At 37.4% G+C, this 25,010-nt stretch overlaps 1 protein-coding gene across 2 annotated transcripts in view; it reads left to right on the plus strand.

Moving 5' to 3' along the window:
* LOC140494677 (AN1-type zinc finger protein 6-like) overlaps window positions 1-10,591 on the plus strand; it is a 34,720-nt gene extending 24,129 nt beyond the window's left edge. For both annotated transcript variants that reach the window (XM_072594137.1, XM_072594138.1), the window contains exons 5-6: window positions 312-428; window positions 3,934-10,591. In XM_072594137.1, the coding sequence (XP_072450238.1) occupies window positions 312-428; window positions 3,934-4,082 (266 nt within the window). In that variant the 3' untranslated portion in view covers window positions 4,083-10,591. The remainder of the gene's footprint in view (window positions 1-311; window positions 429-3,933) is intronic.
* The last annotated feature ends 14,419 nt before the right edge of the window (window positions 10,592-25,010 follow it).

The following is a 25,010-nucleotide window of genomic DNA, read 5'->3' on the forward strand; positions in this document are numbered from 1 at the left end:
TCTTTCAGCAGCTAAAGCTAATTTTTTTGTAGATTATTCTAGAAGTGTGCACTTCATACTATTTGACCTTTTTTCAGCAAATTCATTGCTGATTAATGAGACTAAACTTTGCACACTGAGCTTCCTGAGCACACCAATTTTTCTGAATTACAAAAGTATGCACGTTAAAGGAGTTTTTTTTAAGAACCAAATTGTGAAAATAAAATAGTTGTCAGAACCTGTATTTAATTTAATCTCGTGAATCTCTTCTAATTATTTTGCAAGCATTCATCACTGAAATAAACCTATTCTATTGGATGTTGTATTTCCAGTTCCTGTGAATGTGGAACCTGCAGAAAGTTCCACAGAAGGAGACGACAAGGTTCTAGAAAAGTCAAAACCCAAAAAGAATAGATGCTTCACCTGCAGGAAGAAGGTTGGATTAACTGGTAAGGATAATGCCTTTTTGAAGTTGTGTAGGAGTTACTGAAGATACATACACCCTAAATATAGGTGCAAAATGGATTTTTGTACAGAAAAAGGCTGAGACTCTTCAAGCTTTTTAACCTGTAGAAGATCTATAGTTGCCTTTGCTTCCTCAGGCATCACAATTAGGGAGTAGAGTGTTGGGTGCTGGAAAAGCACAGCAGGTCAGGAAGCATCTGATGAGCAGGAAAATCGATGTTTCGGACAAAAGTCCTTCATCAGGAATGAGGCTAGGAGCCTCTGGGATGGAGAGATAAAATAGGGATACCATTAAGTTAACGTGCAGGTGTGTTCCTGCATTGCATTGGAGTATTTTCTGTACCAGTATTCAGAGAACCAAAAGATAATGCTGGCAAATGGAACCAGATTAATTTAGGGAATCAGGCCTCAACATAGGACTCACCAGCTTCCAAATCTCCCCATCCCCTCGTTTTATCCCAGGTTTAGCCCCCATCTCTGTCCTGCCCTGACCTAACCCGTCCATCTTCCTTCCCACCTATCAACTCCACCCTTCCCACCGACCAATCTCAATCACCCACCTGCATCCACCTATTATCATCCCACCTACTTTTCCCCAGTCCTGATAGGTTGACTCCCCAGCTCCTTTTGCTGCTTGCCAAGCTGTGCTTTTTCCAGCTCCACACTTTATTGACTCTGACTTTCCATCATCTGCAGTCCTCACTATCTGAGTTAGAATATCTGGTCGGCATGGAACAATTTAAGCCAAAGGATCTGTTTCCATGCCGTACAACCCTGACTGAGTCCATTTGAAAATTTCATACAAAATGTCTCCTTACCAAACTTTTCATTCTGTGAAAATGAGTTGTTATATCTGTGTATAATCCTTCTCAGGTTATATTGACAGAGATTAATTGAATACGTTCACACCCGGACTTGTTTCTCCCCTATTTTTGGTTGCACCCTCTTTGAACCTAAATCAGGTGGAGTTAAAATACCTTTCCAGCTGCTAGTGGCATTTGAATTTGAGTAATAAGAAACGATTGTCGATTGTTATGGACCAGGTCAGACCCCCTCAAACATTTCAAGAAAGTAGCCTCGACTCTAACTTTGCTAGTTGTGTTAAGCAGGTGTAATGTGAATATTCCAGGAGAAATGCAGTTGGTCAAACACCTTCGTTTCAAACAAAACAATTTATTTACAAGCTTACCGAATGAAACCACAAACAAGAGAACAGAATACCAAATAACGTAACCTATCTGAAAACCCAACAGACCGTCCCAACTTAGTAGTTCTAAACTAAATACTTGCAACAATCCCCATAAACACCCCTTGGCACAAAAGGTAAAATCAAACTCGGGGTTTTACAGAAGAATTGTCGGAGAGAAGATCAGCATAGACCTGCTTCTCTTGGGTCCAACAGCTTCTCAACAGTACTGCTTGCTAACTAAATCAAACCAGAGAAAAGCTGAACTGAGAGAACTGGCCACTCCACTTTCATTGTCCATCTTTTACCACAAAGTCTGTTTCCTGAGGCAGTATCTGTTAGCTATAATCAAACTGGCCCTAAAGCCCTTCAACTTACTCTTTTCAGAGTCTGTCTTTTATGACTTCTCTGGAAAAAAACCCCAAGGATGACAATTTGGAGGAACGGCTTCACCACATGATTAAAAACAAAACTTATCTGGTTCATTGCCCTTTTGTGAAAGGAAATCTGCCACCTTTATCTCGTCTGACCTTAAGTGAATCTAGAACCACAGCAAAGCAATTGAGCTGAGCAAGCCATGCAGCACAAGGGCAATTAGAGATGGCCAGCAAATGCATGCTAGCCTTGTTAGTGATTTCCCCTATCTCATGAAAGAATGAATAGGTCCTTTTTGGCCTATAAATTTGTTTGTTTCAGACCTGCCTTTAAATAAATATTTTCTTAAAATAGCAGTTGCTGAAATACTTTCACTGCAAGCCTCTGATATAGCTCAAATTTAATCCAAGCCTTCCATGAAACATAAGTAAATATCTTTACATATTAGACACATTGGGTAACTAGTCGAAAAAAGTGTGGCACTGGAAAAGCACAGCAGAGTCAGGTAGCATCCGAGGAATGGGAAATAGAAGTTTTGGGTGTCAGCCCAGATATTGGCTGCCTGACCTCCTGTGTTTTTCCAGCACCATACTTTTCAACTCTGATCTCCAGCATCTGTAGTTGTCACCTTCTCCTACGTATTGGGCATCTTTTCAAAAAAAAAAGCAATTTTAATTGAGGACACTGATACACTGGGGAAAAATGTTCCAGTATTAAGATATTTCCAACATGAGTAGAGGAATAACATTTGCATTTTTTTCAGCTTTTTCTCTCTGGGTGAGTCATGTTTAGTAATGGTTCATAAGATAAGAAATTGCATGTATTTATTTATACTTCTCACTGTGCAAAGTGTCTGCTGTAAAACATTAAGAATACTATAAACCAGAATCACATGTACTTAAGGGGCCTCTATAAGCCTTGCAGCCAAAATGCCTGACTTTAATAGACAACTAAAAGTGATATATTCAACATTGATCTACAAGTACAATGGAGATGATACTGAATTCATGAAATCAGTACTTTTTAGTGATTTCAAGGACCCTGGAGGATTGAGAGAATTCTAGGTTCAATTGAGCTTTCAAAGAAAATGAAAAAGTGTTTGTAAATAGCATTCAGGGCTGATTATTTGGATAGAAATGGTGTGCAGGTACATGAGGAAAAGGCAGGAGATTGGCAGTCAGTCATAGAAGGTGCAGTGGGCGAAATGGTCACCCCCTGCACCTTATCTATTCTGTAGTGATTATGTTCAGGTCGACCTGAAGCCTTTTTTTAAAAAAAGCTGAATCTTTTACTAAAAGCTTTTTGTTTAGCCACACCAATCTGCTAAACTAAGGAAGAACCATTCTTTTTTTCATAGATCGACAACTTCAAAATAAATATTTCACAAACAAGTTTGCAATTTTGGAGAAGATTGAAACTTACAACCTGAATCACAGACCAAGGGTGTTCATTGACCTGGAGTCATAATCATACAGCATTGAAACAGGCCCTTCAGTCCAACCTGTCCATGCCAACCATGTTTCCAAACTAAATTGTCCCACCTGATGAATGTGTATTTTACGTGTTTATATATTTGAAATAAATCTCTCCCATGCTTGCTAACAGGGTCTAGGAGCATGTCAAATACACAAGTATTATTGTAACACTTTAAAGTTCAATATCTACCTGAGAAATTTCAAATCTTGACATTTTTCTTTTTTTTTCACTCATTCCCACCCCTGTCATTTCCCTGACCAGTAAGCTCAGCTGCTACCACTAGCTTTTCAGTTCAGATCTACAAACTACAAATCATATAGTTTTCAACTCATTTCTCTAGCAAGTGGGTTTTTTGTATCCCACCTCCATTGCCAGGTAATAGTACGTATTGTTAAACTGTGGACCAAGCTGAGCTTTATTTTTGAAGACTGACCCTATATTTGTCCCAACAGGATTTGATTGTCGCTGTGGAAATCTTTTCTGTGGACTTCATCGCTACTCTGATAAACACAACTGTCCTTATGATTACAAGGCTGAAGCAGCAGAGAAGATCAGGAAAGAGAATCCCATTGTAGTTGCTGAAAAAATTCAGAAATTATGAACTGCTATATTGTAGCAAGACATTCTGTGGGAAAATCCAACATGGTATCTTGAAGAGCCGGCTTAAGACAAAACCTGTTTTTGTGCAAACAACTAGGCATGAGATTGGCAGATGGTTTAGTCAATGGCTTTCTGCTGATGGAAATTTGCTCTGTGGTACAGTGAAGAAAACTATATTATCAACAATAGAAACTTAACCAGCAAAGGAACAAGGTGAACCATACCATGTGAGCATTCCTTTTTCAGCAGTGGCCTTTTGACTGTGCCTTCTGTCTTAATAATCTACTGAGATCAAGTCTGCAGGGAACCAGGCCAGTGTACCCATTTATGTGCCTGTAGGTACTTATGCCCCTTTACAGAAACTTGAGTAATGACCTCATTGGCATACTCCTTTTTTTAATGAGCTGTGAACTTGTTCTGTGTGTTTGATCTAGGTGATATGTACCTCTTTCCCCTCAGGTAATTGTCGATATATTGCACGCATTTGGAGTTGTGCAATACGCTTGAGAATGAATGATGGTCTTAAAAGCTGCCATGGTACACAAGAGATGATACTGAAATCAATCTAGTAAACTGATTTCATTTACCTCTATTAATTTTAAAAGCTAAAAATAGCAAATATCATACACTATCCTGTGTGTCATGGCTGCTTTTAGTTCAAATAAAGGTGCATTCACATAGGTAAGTATAGAAATGCTATTCATAACACAATTTCTAAAAAGGTATTTTTTTATGGGTCTTTAGGGCAGCAGGAAGTTAGCCAAAGGGGTCATTACCCAGACAAGTCAGAGGGACAGTATCTCTTTTTGGTTAGTTTGCTGTGTCCTGGGTTTACTGTGATGGATTATATCAACACAACCTACCTTTTTAATATGTGGAAATCGCCACACCATGGCTTTAAAATGACAGGAAAAAATATTCAGGCCTGAAAATGACACTTTTTCAGTATTATTGAAATGGCCTTTACTGAATTTTGAATGAATAACATTGGTTCTATCAGAGCCAGATTTATTTTAAATTGAGCCAAAATCAGAGCAAGAAAAGTGATTCTGTCTCTAATGAGACGTGACACTGGTTCGGGTGTGGTCCGGTTCACTGCACACTTCAAGCTGAGCTACGTGCAAATAAATTGCAGTGTTGCAGTCTTTTACCAGTTTTTTTTTTCTTTTAGTAGCTATTTCAGCTTTGATAGTTATTCACTTTATAACAATGTACAGTTTAAACTTGTAAATGGGTAAGGGATATGGTGGAAGACATATTGATGACTGAGTGCTTTGGGTGCTAGTTGTGTGCTTTTACCCTCCATTATTTTCTTCCTTTCTCCTTTTAATGAAAGTATGATATAAATGATAATATATTGTAGTTTGCTTGGAGTGTTTTCAGTTATGTTAGTTTAGCTCTGGATTTCTGAAGTTTTGACCACATGTTGTGCACATGCTCCAATTGTAGCCTTTCACTGTATCTTGCACCAAACCAAGAGACTAATCTGTTAGCGTTTTATCAGCTGTTGCTTGCTCACCTTGGTACATGCAAATTATGGGGGAAATCTAATTGAAATGCTGACCCATCTTCCAACGTTGTGTATCAAAATCTGATCTCTTGTAATCCCATTGAGAATGATTTGTCATGTTCGTTGTTTGCCTAAAAGGGAAATACATTCTTGTGAAGTGGCCATAATTGTTATAATTCAAGGAATCATGATGGTTAGCAGGGTACCCTAGAGGTCCAAGCAACCCAGAGTTCATAGTGTGGCCAGAACCTCTAAACCAAATGGATGGTCACATTGGTAAGTGTATCGATATCTTTTCATCAAAATTAGGAATATGAGGCAATTGAATAGAATATACTTCTGTTTTAAGCTGCACAAGATCCATGTTGTAGCAAACTGAAAAGATTTTTGTGGTTTGGTCAGATTCCCTCCTTCACAAGTCTGGCGACTAACAAATTTTATTGAATCGAATGCATAAAATGGCTTTACATTTTATTGGCCTTTCTATGCTGGATTCTCAATGCATAATGGAAGAACGCAAATCTAAATCTGCTGTATTCGAATACACCAGCAATATCAAATAGATGAAACACTTAATTTTTGAAAATAAACTATAGCTCCTATGCAATAGAAATATGTACTCCAATCAAAATGACTTATTTTAAACTGCCAAATGCAACCAATAAAAAGCAGCTTCTTAGAAAGTTGGTTAATGTTAAATATATTTACAGTATTGTCCGAATGCATTAAATCAGATCAGTATTGCACCTCCCATTTTCCAAACTGCAACTTTTCAGTCTCAAGGAATTGCTGTAAAATATCACTGCATATATCCCAATTTAGGTTCTGGTGATCTATAAACTTGAAATGATCACCTTGGATATCAGTTTCTTTGTCAGCCTTTATTTGGTCCAGTTTCAGATTTGTCTCCAGAAATCCTAAGATGCTTCTACAGAACTTTGTGTCCTGAATTTAGTGGTGCACATTTCTGGCTGGAATGGGGTTAAGTGTGTTTTAAAAGCAACCCCAGTGCACTACTGTTGACATTTTAGTACTGGTGCACCTTGCAATAGGGTCATACTTGTATTGAGAATTACATACAAGTATGTTGTACCTCCATATTTTAAAAATGCATCCAGCATTTGTAAACTAATTATGAAGATGTAATATTTTGCAAAATATTCATTTTTTGGGATGGTGAAAGTATCAAACCAAACCAACGCTACAGAAAATTAAAGAATACAAACCAACCACCATATTTTATGAGAAGTTTTTTTAAATCCGTGAATTTGCTTTAATATGAGATTGTCTATCTTGGAATAGTCTTTGTACAAGCTTTAAAAGAAGATTAAACTAGTTTTCTTTGTACTGTATAATTTATAAATCGAGCCCACTTATTTTTAGGTATTTCCTGTACATCGTGATTGTGAACAGAAGTAATAGACACTTGTTAATCACATTGAGTATTTTGTTTTTCTTACTGTTTTTTTCATTTCCAATATCTAATTGGACTTATTGTTATCAAGTAACTTCGTAATCTGTGTCCTCTCTGAACTTCAGAAGATGTTGACCATCCACAAAATGAATGTTGCATATGCAAACAAGATTAGTTTTGAAAAGGATCTTAGCCGATCAAAGTACCAGTCAGTTAATTCACAATACTTGTTTAATTGTGGCACCAGTGATGGAAAAAAGACTTAAATTTAAGTCTGCTCCTATTGACTTTGTTTTCTTCAAAAAATGTTTTCCAGTAATATGAAGAAAGCATCTTAATAAAGCTGCACAGAGGTTTTGTTGAGCACAATTACATTTTGAATTAACTTGATAAGTCAATTGAGTCAAAGAATGTACATGGCACCTTACTGTGGCTCTTGAACATCCTGAAGTGCGTTACGTGCAATAAAACAGGTGATTGTCTTGCTTACCAGCAAGTTTCCAGATAGCAAGATGTTCACAAACAGCAGCTGGATGAATAACCTTTTTTGCTTTGAGGGAGGGGTGGTATTTGAGTGGAATATTGACCAGAAGATGGAAAGAGCTTCCTGGTTGTCTTCAAATTGTGGATGGGATTTTTTTCATCCATATGAACTGAAGACCAGCAGTTGAGGTTGCAGTCCATTATCTCTTTTAAAAAGACTTCATCTCCAACGGAGCTGCAGTCCCTTGCTGTGTGTCAGCTTAAATTGTGCTGAAGTTCTGGAATGGGTTTGGAATGAATGAGTTTCTCTGGTATCACAAATGTTGGCCAGCTCTGTAAATTTCTCCGTTTGAATAGGCCTATCTTCCTGACTTTGTTCTTGTTAAATTAGTTTTATTACCAATTAAATATAATATGGTAATGTATAGAAGTTCAGCAAGTCAGCAATATCAGAAATTGCAAATATGTCATTATGAATGTCATTTTTGTTGATTTGTGTCTTTTTTTAAATGTTCATGCATGCCTTCTCCCCATTGAAAATTACGAATGGTATAATCTTTATGCTGGATGTTTTAATATCAGAATACGATATGGCATTCACTTACAAAATATGAAGAATTAGAAATTTTCAGAGATATAATACTGGTTGTTTCCCTTCACAGATGTTTTTCTAATACATGTACTAGTCTTTTGACCTAATGAAATTATACCATCACCTAAAAGAATCAACATTCATTTGAGGATTAAAAAAAAGTTGTCTCTCCACTGTTGGCATTGGTTATTATTTATTCTGTTGGAGTGCATTATTTTTCAAATTCATTTCACCTCTTTTCCCCCCCCCCCCCCAAACATGATTAACAGTCTGTTACAATGTTTTATTTCCCCTCTTCTCAATCTCAACATGATTTCTCCACTCCTCTCTCCCTTTTCCAGGCCATACACCTGCTACCACAGGACACTCAGTAATATGTCACCCCTTCAGCTGGCTGGGAATGGCTGTTAATTTGGAGCTAGTGAAGACCTCCGAATAATGAGCTTATAGTGGAATGATGTGTATTTAATTAAAAGCTTTTCTTATAGCTGTCTGTCTTGCCATACACAGATTCCTACAGTGCACTCTTAAGTAACATAATTATGCAATTGTGCCTACTAAAGGAGCCAGTTTCTGACCATCTTTTTTTAAATTGCTGAAGTTGCTGAACTTCTCATACACTTGCATTATTAATTTGCTTACTGGTGCTGATTAGATTAAAAGATAGTATTTGGAAATGAGCTTGCCTCAATGCATGTAATTGAGTTCTGAGCAATGTCTTTTAAGCTATGTTGTAAATGTTTTTGGAGTTGATTAGAAAAAGTGAAATCTGCAGCTTTTAGTATTTCACATTTAAATGTCAAGTAAAACGGGCCACCTGTCTTTGCTTGACATAAATAAAGATGGAATTTGACGATTATAAACATGATTCAGTTGCTGAATTTGAGACTTTGATAAAATTTTATTTTCCAGTAACTAAAACTGTTAATGGTTGAGACAGGCAATGTAGTGAGGTCTTACCCCAGTTTAGTAAACTGTCCCGTACTGCCGATTCATGCAAAATAAGTTGAAACTGTGAAATACTTGGTTATCTGATTGTTGAGTTTGAAATTCAAAGAGGTGCTGTTTTGCCAAGCATGTGTGCAAGTACTTAAAATGCCCTAGATTCTTTAAAAAATTAAATACATACCATGTTGGAGTTACTGATATTAAAAAAAAAATCTAGTTATCATTTTTGAGTAAGGGATATACAAGCACATACTGTCCATCAGACACCTGTTCAGAATGTGAAATTTATAATGTAAATTGAAACTTGTATTATGCATAGTTACCAAAATACTTTTGGAAAATTGAGGTTTTATGAATTCCTGAAACATTATTCAGCTTTAATTGAGTTTTCTGAAATTCCTCATTTATATACCTGCTGCATTAATTGTAGTGTGGTTAATTTTACCTATAAAATGCTATCCATATTGCTTAGTGTATAATCTGAGGCACATGTTAACATTGACAGTAGTATACTTGGAGATGCAGCATTTTTAAAATTCTCACCTGAGCAGATTTTTATTTCGGTTCCTTGTATTTCTCATGTTCGAACATTGATGAGTCTATGATTTTTCTAATGGGCTAGATTCTTAGTGGAACTTCATTGCAGCTATTTTATGGCAGGAAAGAGAAAAGTAGTGAAAATGAATTGATGAGAGTACATGCTTAAGAAACAAAGGCTAAAATTTAAGTTGTCTTACTAGAGTCTCTCATGTTTAGATTGACAGTACCAGAAGCGTTCTTTTTTTATGCTGACCAATTCGAACTGATTAGTGAAATCAGGACATTCATGTATTCACTTGGCTTGGAGACAGCACTGAAGTCAACTAGCGTTTTCCTTTGCATTGATAAAATGTGGTGAGTTTAGCAATTGAAATATGTTCAGTGCTCTTAACTTGCCTGACTCTGTCCCTCTACTCGCTTTTATTCAAAAGGACTTGGGTGAAAAGCAAGTTGATTTCTGTACTTGACTCACTGATAGGAATATTAATGCTGTAGAGGCGCATTGCCTGCTGACTAGTTAGATCCCCAGTCAGATTTTGTGAAGAATAGGGTTTTTTGATGTGTCATGTGTTTAAATGTTTAAAACGGAATCAGGTTTCCATGACACTTTTGAAGGTGGAAATGGATCAGTATATTGATGAAAAAATGTGGCATTCATGCAAAAGCTGGTTGGTTGATGTCTGGTTGTGGCAAAATATCACTACATATTTTGTTTGCCAGCTCAAAACTAAGCAACATGGATAGTTGACTTATTTAAAAGAACTTATTTCAGGAGTTCTCTCTTTAAAAGTACTATTTTCAACATGCAGTTTTTTACCCAGCAAAATACAAGCTTCTGTTTTAGTTGCTGCATGCACTTCATTTACTTTAGTTATTTTACAGTATATTGCATTTGTACATTAATTATCACTAAAACTTTAGGATTTTGAATTTGTACAGAGCACACTTTTATTATATTCAAGTAATACATGTTTCAGCTTGTGTTTGGAAATGTTGTAATGTGTAAATAAACTATTGTACAGATAGGAGTACTGTGTAGTTCATTTATTTCCCCATTTGTCTGCAAGAGAAATTGTAACTGGTTATTTTTTACTTATGGCCATATTTTAAAATGCTGAAATATTAAGATCTAATTTACTCAATGCAATTAGCAAATCTTCCCAGAAAACCTTGGCTGTGATCTAAGGGAGAAGAGTGGATTGTCCCAGTTCACTTTTAATTATTTATACAAAATGAATGACATTTACATTTGGTGTAACTGAAACCACAGGCTATTGGACAGGAGTGTGATCTTGGTAACACAAACTCTTTACTGACCTATATATAGAAACTGGTACGTTAGACGTTGCATTTCCCGTTTGATTTTGTGGAAATTATTTTAGCAAATTAGTGACCTAAGTGTTCGGAGTTATTTGTACAAGGACTTGATACATTTACCATAATGGTTTTGGCTCCACATTGATTTTTAAGCAGACCTGATTTGATGACAACTATTTTTGGTTGAAATCATGAAGGTTCCTCTAATAGACTGTGGATGTTGACAAAATACATACTTAAATCCAACTTGACATTAATGATGTGGAGGGCTGGTACTGGACTTGGGTGGACAGTCAGAAATCACATGACATCAGGTTATGGTCCAACAGACTTATTTGAAATCACCAAGCTTTTGAAGCATAATCCCTTAGTCAGATATAGTGAGAGAGAAGCACACAACATGGAATTTCATGGGTAGCATGATCAAAAGATCATACAAATGGTGTGAGTGGAGTGTTGAATAATGACTCTCTGCAGGTGACCAAGGGTGTTAGATGATGTTAGATAACTGAATAACAACTAAAGGGATGACCCATAATCTGATTAAATGAGGCAGAGAGATAATTACAAAAAAAAAGGTGGTGTTGGAGGCAAACCAAATGACTGGAATAACCTGGAACAAAAACAGAAGCTGCTGGAAAAGCCCAGCAGACCCAACAGCAACTGTGAAGAGGAACCAGAGGGAGGGGTTACCGGACCCAAAACATTAACTCGGATCTTTCCTCTCAAATGCTGCCATACCCTCAGAGCTCCTGCTCCAGCAACCCCTGCTCCTATTCCTGATTTATAGCATCTGCAGTTCTTTCTGTTCTTATTTGAATGGACTAACATGATAGCTATGACTCACGTGCTGAGGGTCTAACCAAAGTAATAAGTAATCCAACACTAGAAACTAATTAAGGTTGAGAGTTCATAGTTTATCAAGGTGATGGTGTCAAAACAGGACAGTAAGGATGATTTTACAGATACAGAAGTGTGGTGAGGTTACATATAATGTAACATCGAGCCAAAATCACGCTGAGGCTTTCTCCATGAGTATGGAACTTGGCTATCAGTTTCTGCTCGGTGATTCTGCGTCATTGTGAACCTTGAAGGCTGGCTTGACGCTTAACCGAAGGTCAGAAGCTGAATGTCCTTGACCACTGAAATGTTCCTTGATTGGGATGGAACATTCATATCTCGCAATTGTTGCAGTGCCCATTCATATTTTGTTGTAGCACCTGCAGTGGTCTCGCTTATATACCTCCAGACCGGAGAGACTACACCACGTTCTTCACAGCCTTCAGCATTGCCCTCAATGATGACTCATCTCACCAAGATCATCCGTGTGCCTCCACTTCTTGCCTTCAAGTAACTGCCAAACCTTAAACTGATCATTGTTTGCAGCAAACCAGTCAGCCTTCAGGACAACATTGACCACAATACCCCACAACCCTACCATCGCAACCTCTGCAAGAAATGTCAGATCATAGAACCTGGATATTACCATCACAGGTGGGAACAGTCAAGTACATAGCAGATACTCTTGACTAGGCCAATGTTGTCTCTCTCATATGTTGCAGGCAAGGATGCCCCAAGGCATGGTATATTGGTGAGACCACACAGGTGTTATGACAATGGATGAATGGGAACTGCAACAATTGCTAAACAGGAATGTTCTCCAAGTCAGGGAACACTTTAGGACATTCAGCTTCTGATCTTCAGGTAAGCGTCCTCAAGGCAGCCTTTGAGATAGATACACAATAGTGTAGGATCACTGAGCAGAAACTGATAACCAAGTTCCATATCTATGCTGACTGCCTCAACCATGATCCTGAGTGCATGTTATGGTACATGTGACCCCACCACAATTCTGAATCGAAGCTTTCCTTACTGTCCTGTTTTAACACTCCGCTTGATAAATTGTTATACTCTCTCTACCTTAATTAGTTTGTACAGTTTTGGATTGCTTATTACTTTGGTTAGACCACTGCAGATCCTGTAAATCGGGGATGGGGGGGGGGCGGGGGGGGGGAAGGTGGTTGGTGCTCAGTGGGTCTGACAGCATCTGTGACGAAAAATCAGTTAATGCTTTGGGTCCAGTCAGCCTTCCTCAGGTTTTTTTTCAGTTGCTGTCAGGTCTGCTGAGCTTTTCCAGCAGCTTCTTTTTGTTTTTGTTCCATGTTATTCCAGTCATTTGGTTTGTCTCCAGCACTACCATTTAAAAATTTTTTTTTTGTAATCATCTCTCTGCCTCATTTTAATCTGATTATTGGTCATCCCTTCAAATGTTCAGCTATGAACAGTTTACTTTCACTGTCCAACATCCTTGGTCAACTGTGGAGACTTATTTGAGACTCCATTCACACCATTTGTATGATCTTTTGACCATTTGTCCATAAATGGTGTTCTGTGTGCTTCCCTCTTACCACACCTGATGAAGGGGCTATGCCATGAAGGCTCATGATTTCAAATAAAACTGTTGGACTATAACCTGGTTTCATGTGATTTCCAACTTGATGTTCAGTGGCTTGGTCAATTAAACATACTCCAAAGTATCATCAAGGAGAACTTTGCACTGAGATTCAATGAAGTGCTTCATTGATGTAAATATTTGTAATTTTTGAATTCCATCTATTTCACACTGGCTGACAAACGTCATTCCTCAATTATCGGTCATGCCTGCTCTAACCTTGCAATCAGCTTTCAAGAATTGGCTTGCTAAAAAATACAATACCACTTCTACCTCCCAAGTTCTCAAATGAGTAAGTCTTCAATAACTGCACAACTTAGCAGTAAACTTGAGTTCATGGTGTACGATTAATGTAGGGACTTTAGTTACTCTTGTTGAATCACTATTTTGTTCTAAACTAATTTATCATAAAATGTTTTAAAGCTATTTCACATGAATGTTATGAAGCTTGTTTGAAGCCAAATTTAAGATGTTGGCACTGATCAAAAACTTAACCACTAAGTAGGTTTAAAAGGAGGCTCAGGTTAGAAATTCTAGATAGTGAAATGCACAGCTATTATGATTTAAGGAAATTGGGAATGTACAATAGGTCAGAATGGAAGTTATCTTGAGGACTACAGGATATTCCTGATGGGAGTAAGAATGATAACACCAGGTTCTGAATTTTGAAATCTGGTATTGTTGGACCCTAGACAAATATAAGACAGTAATCAGAATTTGGTGAGTCAGGGTACAGGCAACAGTTTTGAACAATCATATCATCAGCGATGACAGGCCAGCAATGAATCATTGAAATAGTTGCACCCAGACATAACTAAAGTATGGATGATGGTTTCAGAAGTAGGTAGAGTCATACAGCACAGACACCTCCTTCGGGCCAACCAGTCCAGGCTGAACACTCTTCTAAACTAAATTAGTCCCACCTGCCTGCTCCTGGTCTATATCCATTCAAATCTTTCCTATTCATGTATCTGTCCAAATGTCTTCTAAACATTATAATTGTACCTGCATCCACCACTTTCTCAGGAAGTTCATTCCATATGCAAACCACCCTCTTTTTTTAAAAAAAAAGTTACCCTTTTTTTAAAATCACTCTCTTTGCACCTTAAGAATGTGCTCCCTAGTTTTTAAATGCCCCATCTGAGGGAAAAGACAACTGCCAGTAACTCTATACCTTTTAATTATTTTACAAATTTCTATCAGGTCTAGGTTGAGGTGGGGGAAGAATCTGGTGCTCTTAAAGTGGAAGTAGATAATGATGGATGGGAAGCTCTATGTAAAGTCAAACAGCATGTCAAGGTTGATAACGGGACTGAAATTGATCGTTTCATCCTTCTAAGTAAATAATAGGAAGAAATCCCTGATTATCCAAAAGTGGATGCTAGATGAGATCATAATGATTCAGCTGCAGTGTAGGGCTGAAAGAGATGATACTGAAGTAGATATGTGTTTAATTCGTCTAAATTTGCAGTCTATTTTTCAATTATGCCACACGGACAGCATGTAGATAAACTGGACTGGGCAAGGACAAATTAGTAACTACAAGAGCACTAGCAAGTGGTACCAAATGAAAGTTCAAAGTCTGTGTCTTTGTGAGTGACTTGGAGTGATGTCCTTATAAAAGGAAGCAGAGTAGATTGGATGAATTGGTCAGGAGATGAGGAAAACAAGGTAGTAACAAAAGAACAGGCTGATTATAGTAAAGTCAAGAGGTGGTAGTCAGTTCACTCTCAAGGTTAAAACAAAAGACAGGATAAAGTCTGCCTATTAGAATAGAGTTGTGACTTTGCATTTCTTTGTCCCTTTTTCCAACAACTCCCATTTGATACCACAAATTTGTATCTTAAAGTCCTTTTTAAATGTTTGATTAGGATTGATTTTCACTGACGTTTTTGCCCCATGTCACATTTGTCATCTTGTACAAATATGATGGGCCAAATAGCTGCCTTCTGTATCACTTTGTTTCTGATTTGTTTCTCTTTCCCCAATTTACCTTTTTTAGACTGTTCACTTCTCACTCCCTGCTTGCATAAGGTCTGGAATCAAACTTAGGATTCTGAACCTATGGGAGTTGTGGATTTCTTTTCCTTTCACCTATGCCTTCCACCACAGCCTCATCACTTTTTTTTCCAATTCCTCAGTGTAAGGCGCTGTGTCTTACAATTGTGCACTCCACAACCACCTGATGGAGCGGTGCTCTGAAAGCTAGTGCTTCCAATTAAACCTGTTGGCATGTCCAAATCAGTGTAAGGAGGTTATCGGGAAAGGGATAGGGATACTAACAAAATGAGACTTGCTGAACCTTAAAAAGCAAGCACGTTCTGAGATGTATTTTAACTGGCACAATTGCTTAAGTAATAATTTGATACTGGACAAGTGGATAAATTAATGAGAACATAAAATTGGTCTTGAATTCATGTATAAAGTCATGGCTGACACACTAGACCTCCCCTTTCCACTTCCCTACCTTGAGAGATTTTACGTAATTCCAGAGACCTCTCCATTTGCTTGTAATATTCTTATGGCATGTTTCACTTAACAACCTGAGTACTAAGAATGTTTGTTTGATTACCTTGCTTGCTGTAGCTGGATAAGAGAAATATTTAATTGCATAATTATATATTTTAGCATATAAGACATTACTTTTTTAAGCACAAATGCCATAATCATCATTTTTAAATTAATCTAAATTTGACTTTTTCTTTAGCTTTAGCAAACCACTTGATTTACTAATTTGGAAAACAAATTAAGAACTGAGGGTATTCTAATGTGAAAATTTGATTTTCTATAGATATATAGGTCTGAAAGAATTGGTAGTTGAAAGTGCTCTGAGCCTGGACTAGATTAATAAATCTATGTTAAGATCTGGCTAGGGGTAGTCAACGTTTTTTAAATGGTTGACAAGGTGAGATTTAAGACATGAGAGAATACAGCCACAAGATTTTATGGCTTTTAGAATTTTGGTCAAAACTCTACAAGGGATTCGATATCGAAGACCGAGCTTTCATTCCTCAAAAGCTGTTTCATCATTGAGATGGTCAATGATTTTCTTTTGGCTTGTTTACTCTCCTACTCTGGACTTTTCTTTCCAGGTCTTCTGGAAACTGTACTCCAACACTATTCTTAAGAAAAAAAATTCAACTTTCCACAGATAATTAGCTTCCAGCTTCTACTGTTGCACTTCTGAACTCAAACCTTGCTCAGCTGCACAAAGCAAATACACCTTTTGTGCTTCATTCATTCTTCTCCTCAGCTCCACTCGTCATGATTTGGGGCTTGGTTGGCTGAGTCCACTAAATCCTGTTTTGAGCTGCATTGTGTTGCCAATACTGGGCTCGACTATTTCAGTTCCCACGTGAGCTTGCTTACCATTCAGGAGTAATATTAGAGACTGGCATCATTGTTAGACTTTGATAACACTGGGGAGAGACGATTGTAAAGTTTTTTGATATTGCAAAATAGCACAACTACACAATTGAATTTGCATTAAACATTGAAGATTTGAAGTATAAAAAAATTTACAACAAACAGCATTGCAGAAAATACACTTTGTACTGAAAATGAATATACTATGTGTATAAAGAACAGAAATTGGAGATGCTGTTGTCACTTACTTTTTCTCCCTTCAGTTTCTTTTCCAAGTAAAAATGAATAATAAGTCTAAAATTCTGCCTGATTTAAGACATCATTGCTAATGTAGCTTTTTAAGTTTTAGGCCACAGACTTTGTAGCTGTGGGGATGGGTAGCTCTCATTTTAAATTGTACTCAAAGTATTTTGAGAAGCAAAGAAACTTAAATCAGGTTGTAATATACTAAATTGAATGTTGAGAAAATGATACTGAAATGCACAAAATTCTGCAGAGTGCACACAATTAGATCTTAATTGGTGGCCTCTTTCACCTGAGTACTGAATTAAATCTTGATGGTACTCAAAGGTGGCAACCATGTAATATTTTGAATTTAAGACACTTAAGAGAATAAAGCCACAACATTCTATGGCTTTTAAAATTCTAGTTAAAAGTCTACAAGGGATTCCAATTCAACACTGAAGACCAAGCTTTCAAACTTCTGCAAAAGCTGTTTCATCGTTGAGATGGTCAATGCTAAGACGTTATATTGAAACTGGATTCATCAAACAAGAGGAAAAATATTCCTGGTGCAAAGACGAAACCACCAAACAGCATTTCAGAAGTCACAATTTTGTGAAAAATCAATAAACTGTGGTTGAATTGTTTTTGAAGAACAAAATTAGCAAGGAAAACCAGTCACTCTTTCCCCTCTGACCTTGAGATAATTGAGCTACTTTCTCAAGGAGGCAAGCTAATGCCTATCAATTGTGACAGTGCTGAATTAATAGCAAAACTGTTTGGGTGAGAACTGGGTGGCCTGGTGTAGTAAAAGGAAGAGAAGGATGAAAACAAAAAGTTGCCATGAAGTGTGTGAAATGCTACTTGAAAATTGATCCTTACCTATGAGACAAAACCCACTTTACCACCAAACCCCAGAATTAGTCTGCGGTGTTAGCAAGTTCCCTGCACTTTATGTAGCCAGCCAGCTGTGTCTTGTACAGAGCTGTGTTTGTCTCAGCAGTCCATCATTGCCTCAATTCTATTCAAGTCCTTCCTGAATTTTTCTGATCTCAGTTAAGACACAAGCTCAATTAGAAGGGGTGATTAACAAAAAGTATTCAACTAATGACGAAGTGACGAGGGTTTTGTATCTACAGGTGTCCACTCTGCAACATAAGATGACCACTTTTCCAGTCTGGCTTTGCCATTGTAAAGAGTTAATTTTATGCAGCCCATAGGTGACAGTAAATATATGGAAGATGGTTAGTTTTATGTTTCTTTTTAATGTTTTGTTACCAGTAGTTGCAGGAGTAAATTCTGTTTGAGGCATTCTTATTTACAAAATCAGAGTATACACTTTACAGGTTCACTAAACATTGCTAAATTAACAGCAATGCCAAGGATCTGATATTAAGCCTAATCATCCTAATCAGGCCTTCAGTGAATGTGTTCAGGAATAAATGAGTGTTGGTGATATTGAATAAAAAGATAAACATTTGTGTTGGGAAAACCCACAGCCAATGCTGTCAAACAATGACAATTGTTGATTTTTGTTTTGAAGTTTAAAATTAAAGGAAAATATGGCAATATAAAAGAACTAAGTGCTGTTGTACCTATATGCTTTCAATATACAGCATCATGTATTTAGCTGAAATTCTAAAATATTCAATATAACGTGAGGTCTTGTTTAACACATTGTTGGTTCTGTACTGTGAACACTGGGTTCTGATATTGCATGATCCTGCAGTATTTGTGAGATTCATATTTTTAAAATCACCGAATTACTGCTGAATATGTTAATTTTCTGTTAATCTTAGTCAGGCTTAAAGGACTAAATTTAATCTACAAGGTGTAAAGAATCTGTGGAAAATTTCATCTTGCAACATGATCTACACAAACGTGACAAAATATTTAATTGAGCTGGTAAGGTGATGATTAAACTTAAATTCAAGCTGTGAACACTTTGTCTTGCTGAACATTTAAACTCTTTATTTAGCCTACATCTAGTCTATCATAATGTATGACCCAGTGGGCGCCATATTGTGCCAGCATCTACTGCGAATTTCTTAAGGTTATTGATTCTGATGTATTATCTGCTAAACAAATCTTTGGCATCATTAAGACAAGTATGTGACATCAGAAAGTGTGATGCTCCAATATAAGTGGTCTCCATCTTACTCACTATACATAATCAGTCTGTTAGTAAACAGTCTGCTAGTCAGCCAGCCAACTATGTAGGTAATAGGAATCTGAAGCATATAACCCAGAATGCACATATAGTTCTGGAATGTCATGTCAGTGTACATAGTTAATAAGCCTCTAGAAATGTGAGCCAATGTGAAGCACACATTCTGGCATATTTTATAGGGACTAACATGGACAAACTAACAAGACATCACTATGCACACAAAGCATCCCTGTTGACTTATTTTTAAAAACTTTAAAATGGATTTTGAATTTAAATCCATGTCCTAGTTGTGAATGGTAAATTGCTTCACACACTACACTGTGTGAATACAAGAACCAATATCTGACCATAATATTGATCAAAGGCATTAATGTGTTTCTAACCTTTTCACCTAACCGCTGTGTCGGGGGCTTAATACCCACTCTATACTTAGTAGATTTGTTCTGCAAAAGATTGAAGATTAATATTAGCATTTACTTGATCTGTGTGGAGTGGAAATTTGTTCCTCGTGGTGATCAAAACCAAAGGACTATTTACTGAACAGCCCTCACTTTTTAAAAAAAAGACAAGATTTCAACTACTTAATAAATATTATTTCCACAATCAAACTAAGTTAAACGTGTATCAACAGATAAATTACAATCAATAATATGTTACATGTTGAAAAGCAGATTCAACAAAGTTAGGTCTTGATTTATTGGATAATTTCAGGCACAAAGTCCAATAGAGCTATGATCCTTCTTAGGTCTTTAAGGTTTCACTATCTCCCACAATAGGATTCAAAAACCCCTTCCCCAGAATACTTGCCTGGGGTTCTGATTTACTACTCTAATGACTTGTTCACTACGCCAGCATGTCCTGTAAGATAGATAACAGTTCCAGCAGCATATCCATGTCAACCAAAGTGTAACCATACACTATGGTGGTTTTAAATTGTATGACATCTTTCTTTCTAAAGATCATGTTTTTCAGTCATCGAGATGTACAGCACAGAAACAGATCCATTGGTCCAACTCATCCACGCTGACCAGATATCTGAACCTAACCTAGTCGCATTTGCTAGCACTTGGCCCATATCCTCTAACCCTTTCCTATTCATCTACCCATCCAGATGCCTCTTAAATGGTGTAATTGTGCCAGCCTTCACCACTTCCTCTTGCAGCTCATTCCATACATGCACCACCCTCTGTGTGAAAAAAATGCCTCTTAAGTCCCTTTTATATCTTTCCCCTCTCACCCTAAACCTATGTCTTCTGGTTCTGGACTCCCCCATCCCAGGGAAAATACTTTGTCTATTTATCCTATCCATGCCCCTCATGATTTTATAAATCTCTCTCTATAAGGCCACTCCTCAGCCTCTGACACTCCAGGGAAAACAGCCCCAACCTATTCAGCCTCTCCCTATAGATCCTATTGAGTGCAAGCTGAAAAGTTTTGACTTTGTCTGTTTAGCAATGGTTAAGTTCTATATTGTCAAGCAACTACTTGGAGATTATGATTTGAGCAGTTAACATCAGTGACTGCAGTTTATAGATTGTAAACTGGAGACATCGATTTAGGATTGAATGCATACACCAACAATAACTTGTTTATAATTACATTTTCGACCTAACAATTCACAAACTATGCCACTGAGCACACGAGGCGACATTAAGGCAGAATGGTCAAAAATTTAGTCGAGGGAAATTAGAAATGTTTTCAAGGAGGGAAGAGGTTCAGATAGGGAACTCCAGAGCTGTGGGCTTTGACGGGTGAAGTAATTGTGACCAGTGCTAGAACAATTAAAATCAGGCGGCTAGAATGGGAGAAGTGCATGTAAACAGTTGTGGGTAGTTAGTGGTATTGTCACTAGTAATCCAAAACTCCTAATCCAATGTAGGGCACTTTTGGTGCAGCAGTAGTGTTCCTCCCTCTGAGCCAGGTTGCCCAGATTCAAGTGCCACCTGCTCCAGAGATGTGTGACAGATAACATCTTTGAACAAGTTGATTAGAAATAGAGGTTTGCAAGTCTGGAGTAGATTGCAGAGATTGAGGGAGCTAAGGCCATGGAGGGATTTGCAAACTAACAATTTTAAAGTTATTATTATTTTTAAAGTTGCTAACCTTGTGGTAGTTAGGTTAGTGAGCTGCAAAGATGGTCAGTTTAGAGGACTTGGTGCAAGTCAGGACAAGAGCAGAAGAGGTTTGGATGACTTCAGGTTTACAGAGAGCATGAAAGGATGTGGGAGGCCAGCCAGGAATTGGTTGAAATAATCAGTCTAAAGTACAAAGCTTTCTATGGGATCCTAGTTTCAGATGAGCTGATGCAGGTAGGTGGTGAAAATGGGTATTCTTTGTGATGGTGCAGACGTGGTCCAAAGCTCACCTCTGTCACATGACACACAGATTGCAAACAGGCTGGTTCAAGATTGGACAGGACAAATTAAGGATTTAGTGGCTGTGTAAAGAAAATCACCAAATTTATCCAGCAATTAGTTTTAAATTTAAAACAGAACTAAGCAGTATAGAAATTTTGCCAGGAGCAAGATCTCTGATAGTTTTGCAGACATTGAGAGCTGTGAATGGCCTTGCACACATTGGGTTGGTTACTGTGAAACTACACTTACTTGATAGATTCTCAATAGATCATAATTATTTTCCATTTCATGTAATAATGAACAATAACAGCTCTTTTCCAGACCCACAGACAGCAGTGAGAAGTTTATTTAAAACTAATGCCTTTGTGGATCAGTCGACACTGACCAGAACAGCTATGTTTTGACTGCACATTGAGTTGAAGTCTGAAAATCTCCTCTTTTGTTTTGACTTTTATTTACAATGAAGACACTTCATCTTCCTATGAAATTATACTGGAACTGAGCGTGTAATTATCTTGACATATTTGTTTGAGTATCCATTTTTATCTTTAGATGGATTTGAAGGTTGTGTCTAAGTTATAACATGACAATTCTACTTTAAACTATCTTTACCATAGATTCTGTGACACAGCACTCATTACCATAATGTAATCAAGCACTTAATCTAATAGATGTTCCATAAGTATTTAAATGTCATGGTCTTGTAATTAATTCAAGAACCCAAAAACATATAGCAAACTCCGAGCATTCCTATATTAGGATTCTATGTGCTGATATTGATTAACTTTGATAAGTCTTTTCAGGGAAAGGTGAAGCAAAGCGATGATTAAGTAGAGAGTTAGATGTCATCATTGGAAACAGACACTGTATGTTTGCATGATATCATTGACATGATTACACTTAAATTGCATCTGTCATCTATTTGCCTTTCACACTAATCTGTCTGTGTTTTCCTGAAGTTTGTTATAGTCCACCACAGTTTGTCAAGTCTCAATTAGTATTGTCAGCAAAATCCAATATTGTGTTTTAGTTTTTGCAGGCTACATGTCCTCAATATATCGTAAATCCATCGGGTACATTTTATTTAAATATTGTGTTTTCTGTTTAGTAATCTATCTGAATCTAGTCTGCTCTGTCCTTCCTTGATAGCAGTGGGGTTTGAATATGCTTGCAATTTGTGCAACTGCAACATATTTCTGAGTGATCAAGAACACACCACTTGTAAGATTATAGCCACAAACTCCCAATCTTACTCAGAACCACACAATGGCTTCTACAATAGACAAAAGTTATTGGGAAAAATTGGTAAGAGTTTTTAATTGGGCTGTTTTGTAATTGGGTGGAAATATATTATTGCTAAAAACTTAAAAGCTCTCATTTTAATCATTAAAATGCTAGTAATGTACAATAAAACTGCCTCATTTGAGGTTTCTTTTAGTTACTTGCTGATCTGAGGCTTTGGAGCATAATTAGTGTTTCAGGAAAATGATATTCTGAATCTTTAATAAATTCCACTCGAAGATTCTGAATTTATCTGTAAATTGATTGCTTTCTGCACTGTTATCTAATTTTTTCCACTGTGCCAATAATGTTCTGTGAAGGCTAAAAGCTGAAAATGTTGCTAACTAACTTGTGACAAATGAAGGAAACTGTAACTTGCTATTCAATTGTAATGTGTAAGTGTGAAATTGCTACCATATATAGTGCTGAGTCAAAATGCTGCCAAGTTGAGATTACACAAGCTGCATTACAGAAAATTACAACTAATTTTATGGCACACAAATAGACAGTTTAGTCCAACTGCTTAGTGTCTACATTTATGCCTCCATCCATTCACCCCTCTGATCTGTATATAGTTCTATCTGTTTCTCTTTCATGAAGTTATTAGCTTTGTCTTAAAAGGACTAATGTTATTTGCCTCAATTACTTTATATGGTAATGGATTTGACATCCTAACCACTCCTGGGTAACAAAATGTCTGTGACTTCTCCATTGGATTTATTTATGTCTTGCACATTTTTACGCCCTAGTTTTGAACTCCCAACGAGTGAAAACATTTTCTCCACACCCGCTTTGTTCTTGCAATTTATATTGTATGGAAGACAATTGGAATTATTGCTGGCTTAGAAGCTGACAATGAGTTCGGGATTGGTATGGTAATTGGGAATTGAGGCTAAGAAGGGGATATAGATTGAAGGATGGTGCACAGCAGTTGAGTGGAGAAAAGGGTTCAGGGCTTGCGTTGACTGGGGAAATGGGGTTCAGATAATTGGTGTGATGACCCGCATTTCTACATAGTACTGCTTCTCTGGCTGACACAATAGGTGGAATTCAAGTTTGGCAGCAGATATTTAATCAGGTAGGGTGACACGCGACCTTTCCTACCTCTGCCAAAATTAATTCGATGGTGGGAAGACTTGCAAATGGCCTTCTCATCCCACTGTCATAGTTGTAGGTTTAGGGGAGATGGGGAGATCTTCTTGTAATCTTTCTGCTGCTGACCATTGCCTCATGTCTTGTGCATTAGGGTAAGCATCATATCGTGAGTCAACTCAGACCATAAAAAAGGGATCCCATTATTTCCACTCATCTGCTCTTGTTCCAATTATGCTTCAAGTATTTATTTATTTCCCTGTTGTAGGTTTCTATTGAATCTCCTTCTACAACATAACGAGGCAGTACTTTTCTGATTCTAATAACTTACTGTGTAAATAAAAAATCTCTTCTCTGCTCTGGTTCTTTGGTCAATTAAGTTAATGAAATCTGAGATTGCTTAACAAAAATGTATCAAAGGTATCATGGCGTATGGGCCAGAGACAGGTATATGGAGTCAGGCCATAGATCAGTCATGATCCCATTAAATGGTGGAAGAGGCTCAAGGGGCTGAATGGTCTACTCCTGTTCCTATACATCTGTAACCTCTGGTACAAACCTTCTGCCAGTTAAAGCATTTTCTCCTTGCTCTAGGAAAACCCCTCATTATTTTGAAGCTACATTCAATCTCCTCTTAACTTGTACTGGGCTAAGGTGAACAATGCCAGCTCCTCTCATCTCTCAACAGGTTGGCTGAAGATTGTAATGTTAATTTTCATATATAGCTGACAACACAGTTCTACCTCCACCCTTTCTCTTGACTTCTCCATTAATGGTAAATTATCACACTGTTTATCCATTACTTGACAATTTACGGTATTTTCTAATGTGGAGAAAGAATTAAATATTTAATGGTAAGGTCCTAGGGAGTGTTGCTGAACAAAGAGACCTTGGAGTGCAGGTTCATATCTCCTTGAAAGTGGAGTCGCAGGTAGATAGGATAGCGAAGAAGGCGTTTGGTATGCTTTCCTTTATTGGTCAGAGTATTGAGTACAGATATTGGCAGGTCATGTTGCGGCTGTACAGGACATTGGTTAGGCCACTGCTGGAAAATTGCGTGCAATTCTGGTCTCCTTCTCATCGGAAAGATGTTGTGAAACTTGAAAGGGTTCACAAAAGGTTTACAAGGATGTTGCCAGGGTTGGAGGATCTGAGCTACAGGGAGAGACTGAACAGGATGGGGCT

This window comes from Chiloscyllium punctatum, chromosome 24 (genome assembly GCF_047496795.1).
Source record: "Chiloscyllium punctatum isolate Juve2018m chromosome 24, sChiPun1.3, whole genome shotgun sequence".
NCBI classification, from domain to species: Eukaryota; Metazoa; Chordata; class Chondrichthyes; order Orectolobiformes; family Hemiscylliidae; genus Chiloscyllium; species Chiloscyllium punctatum.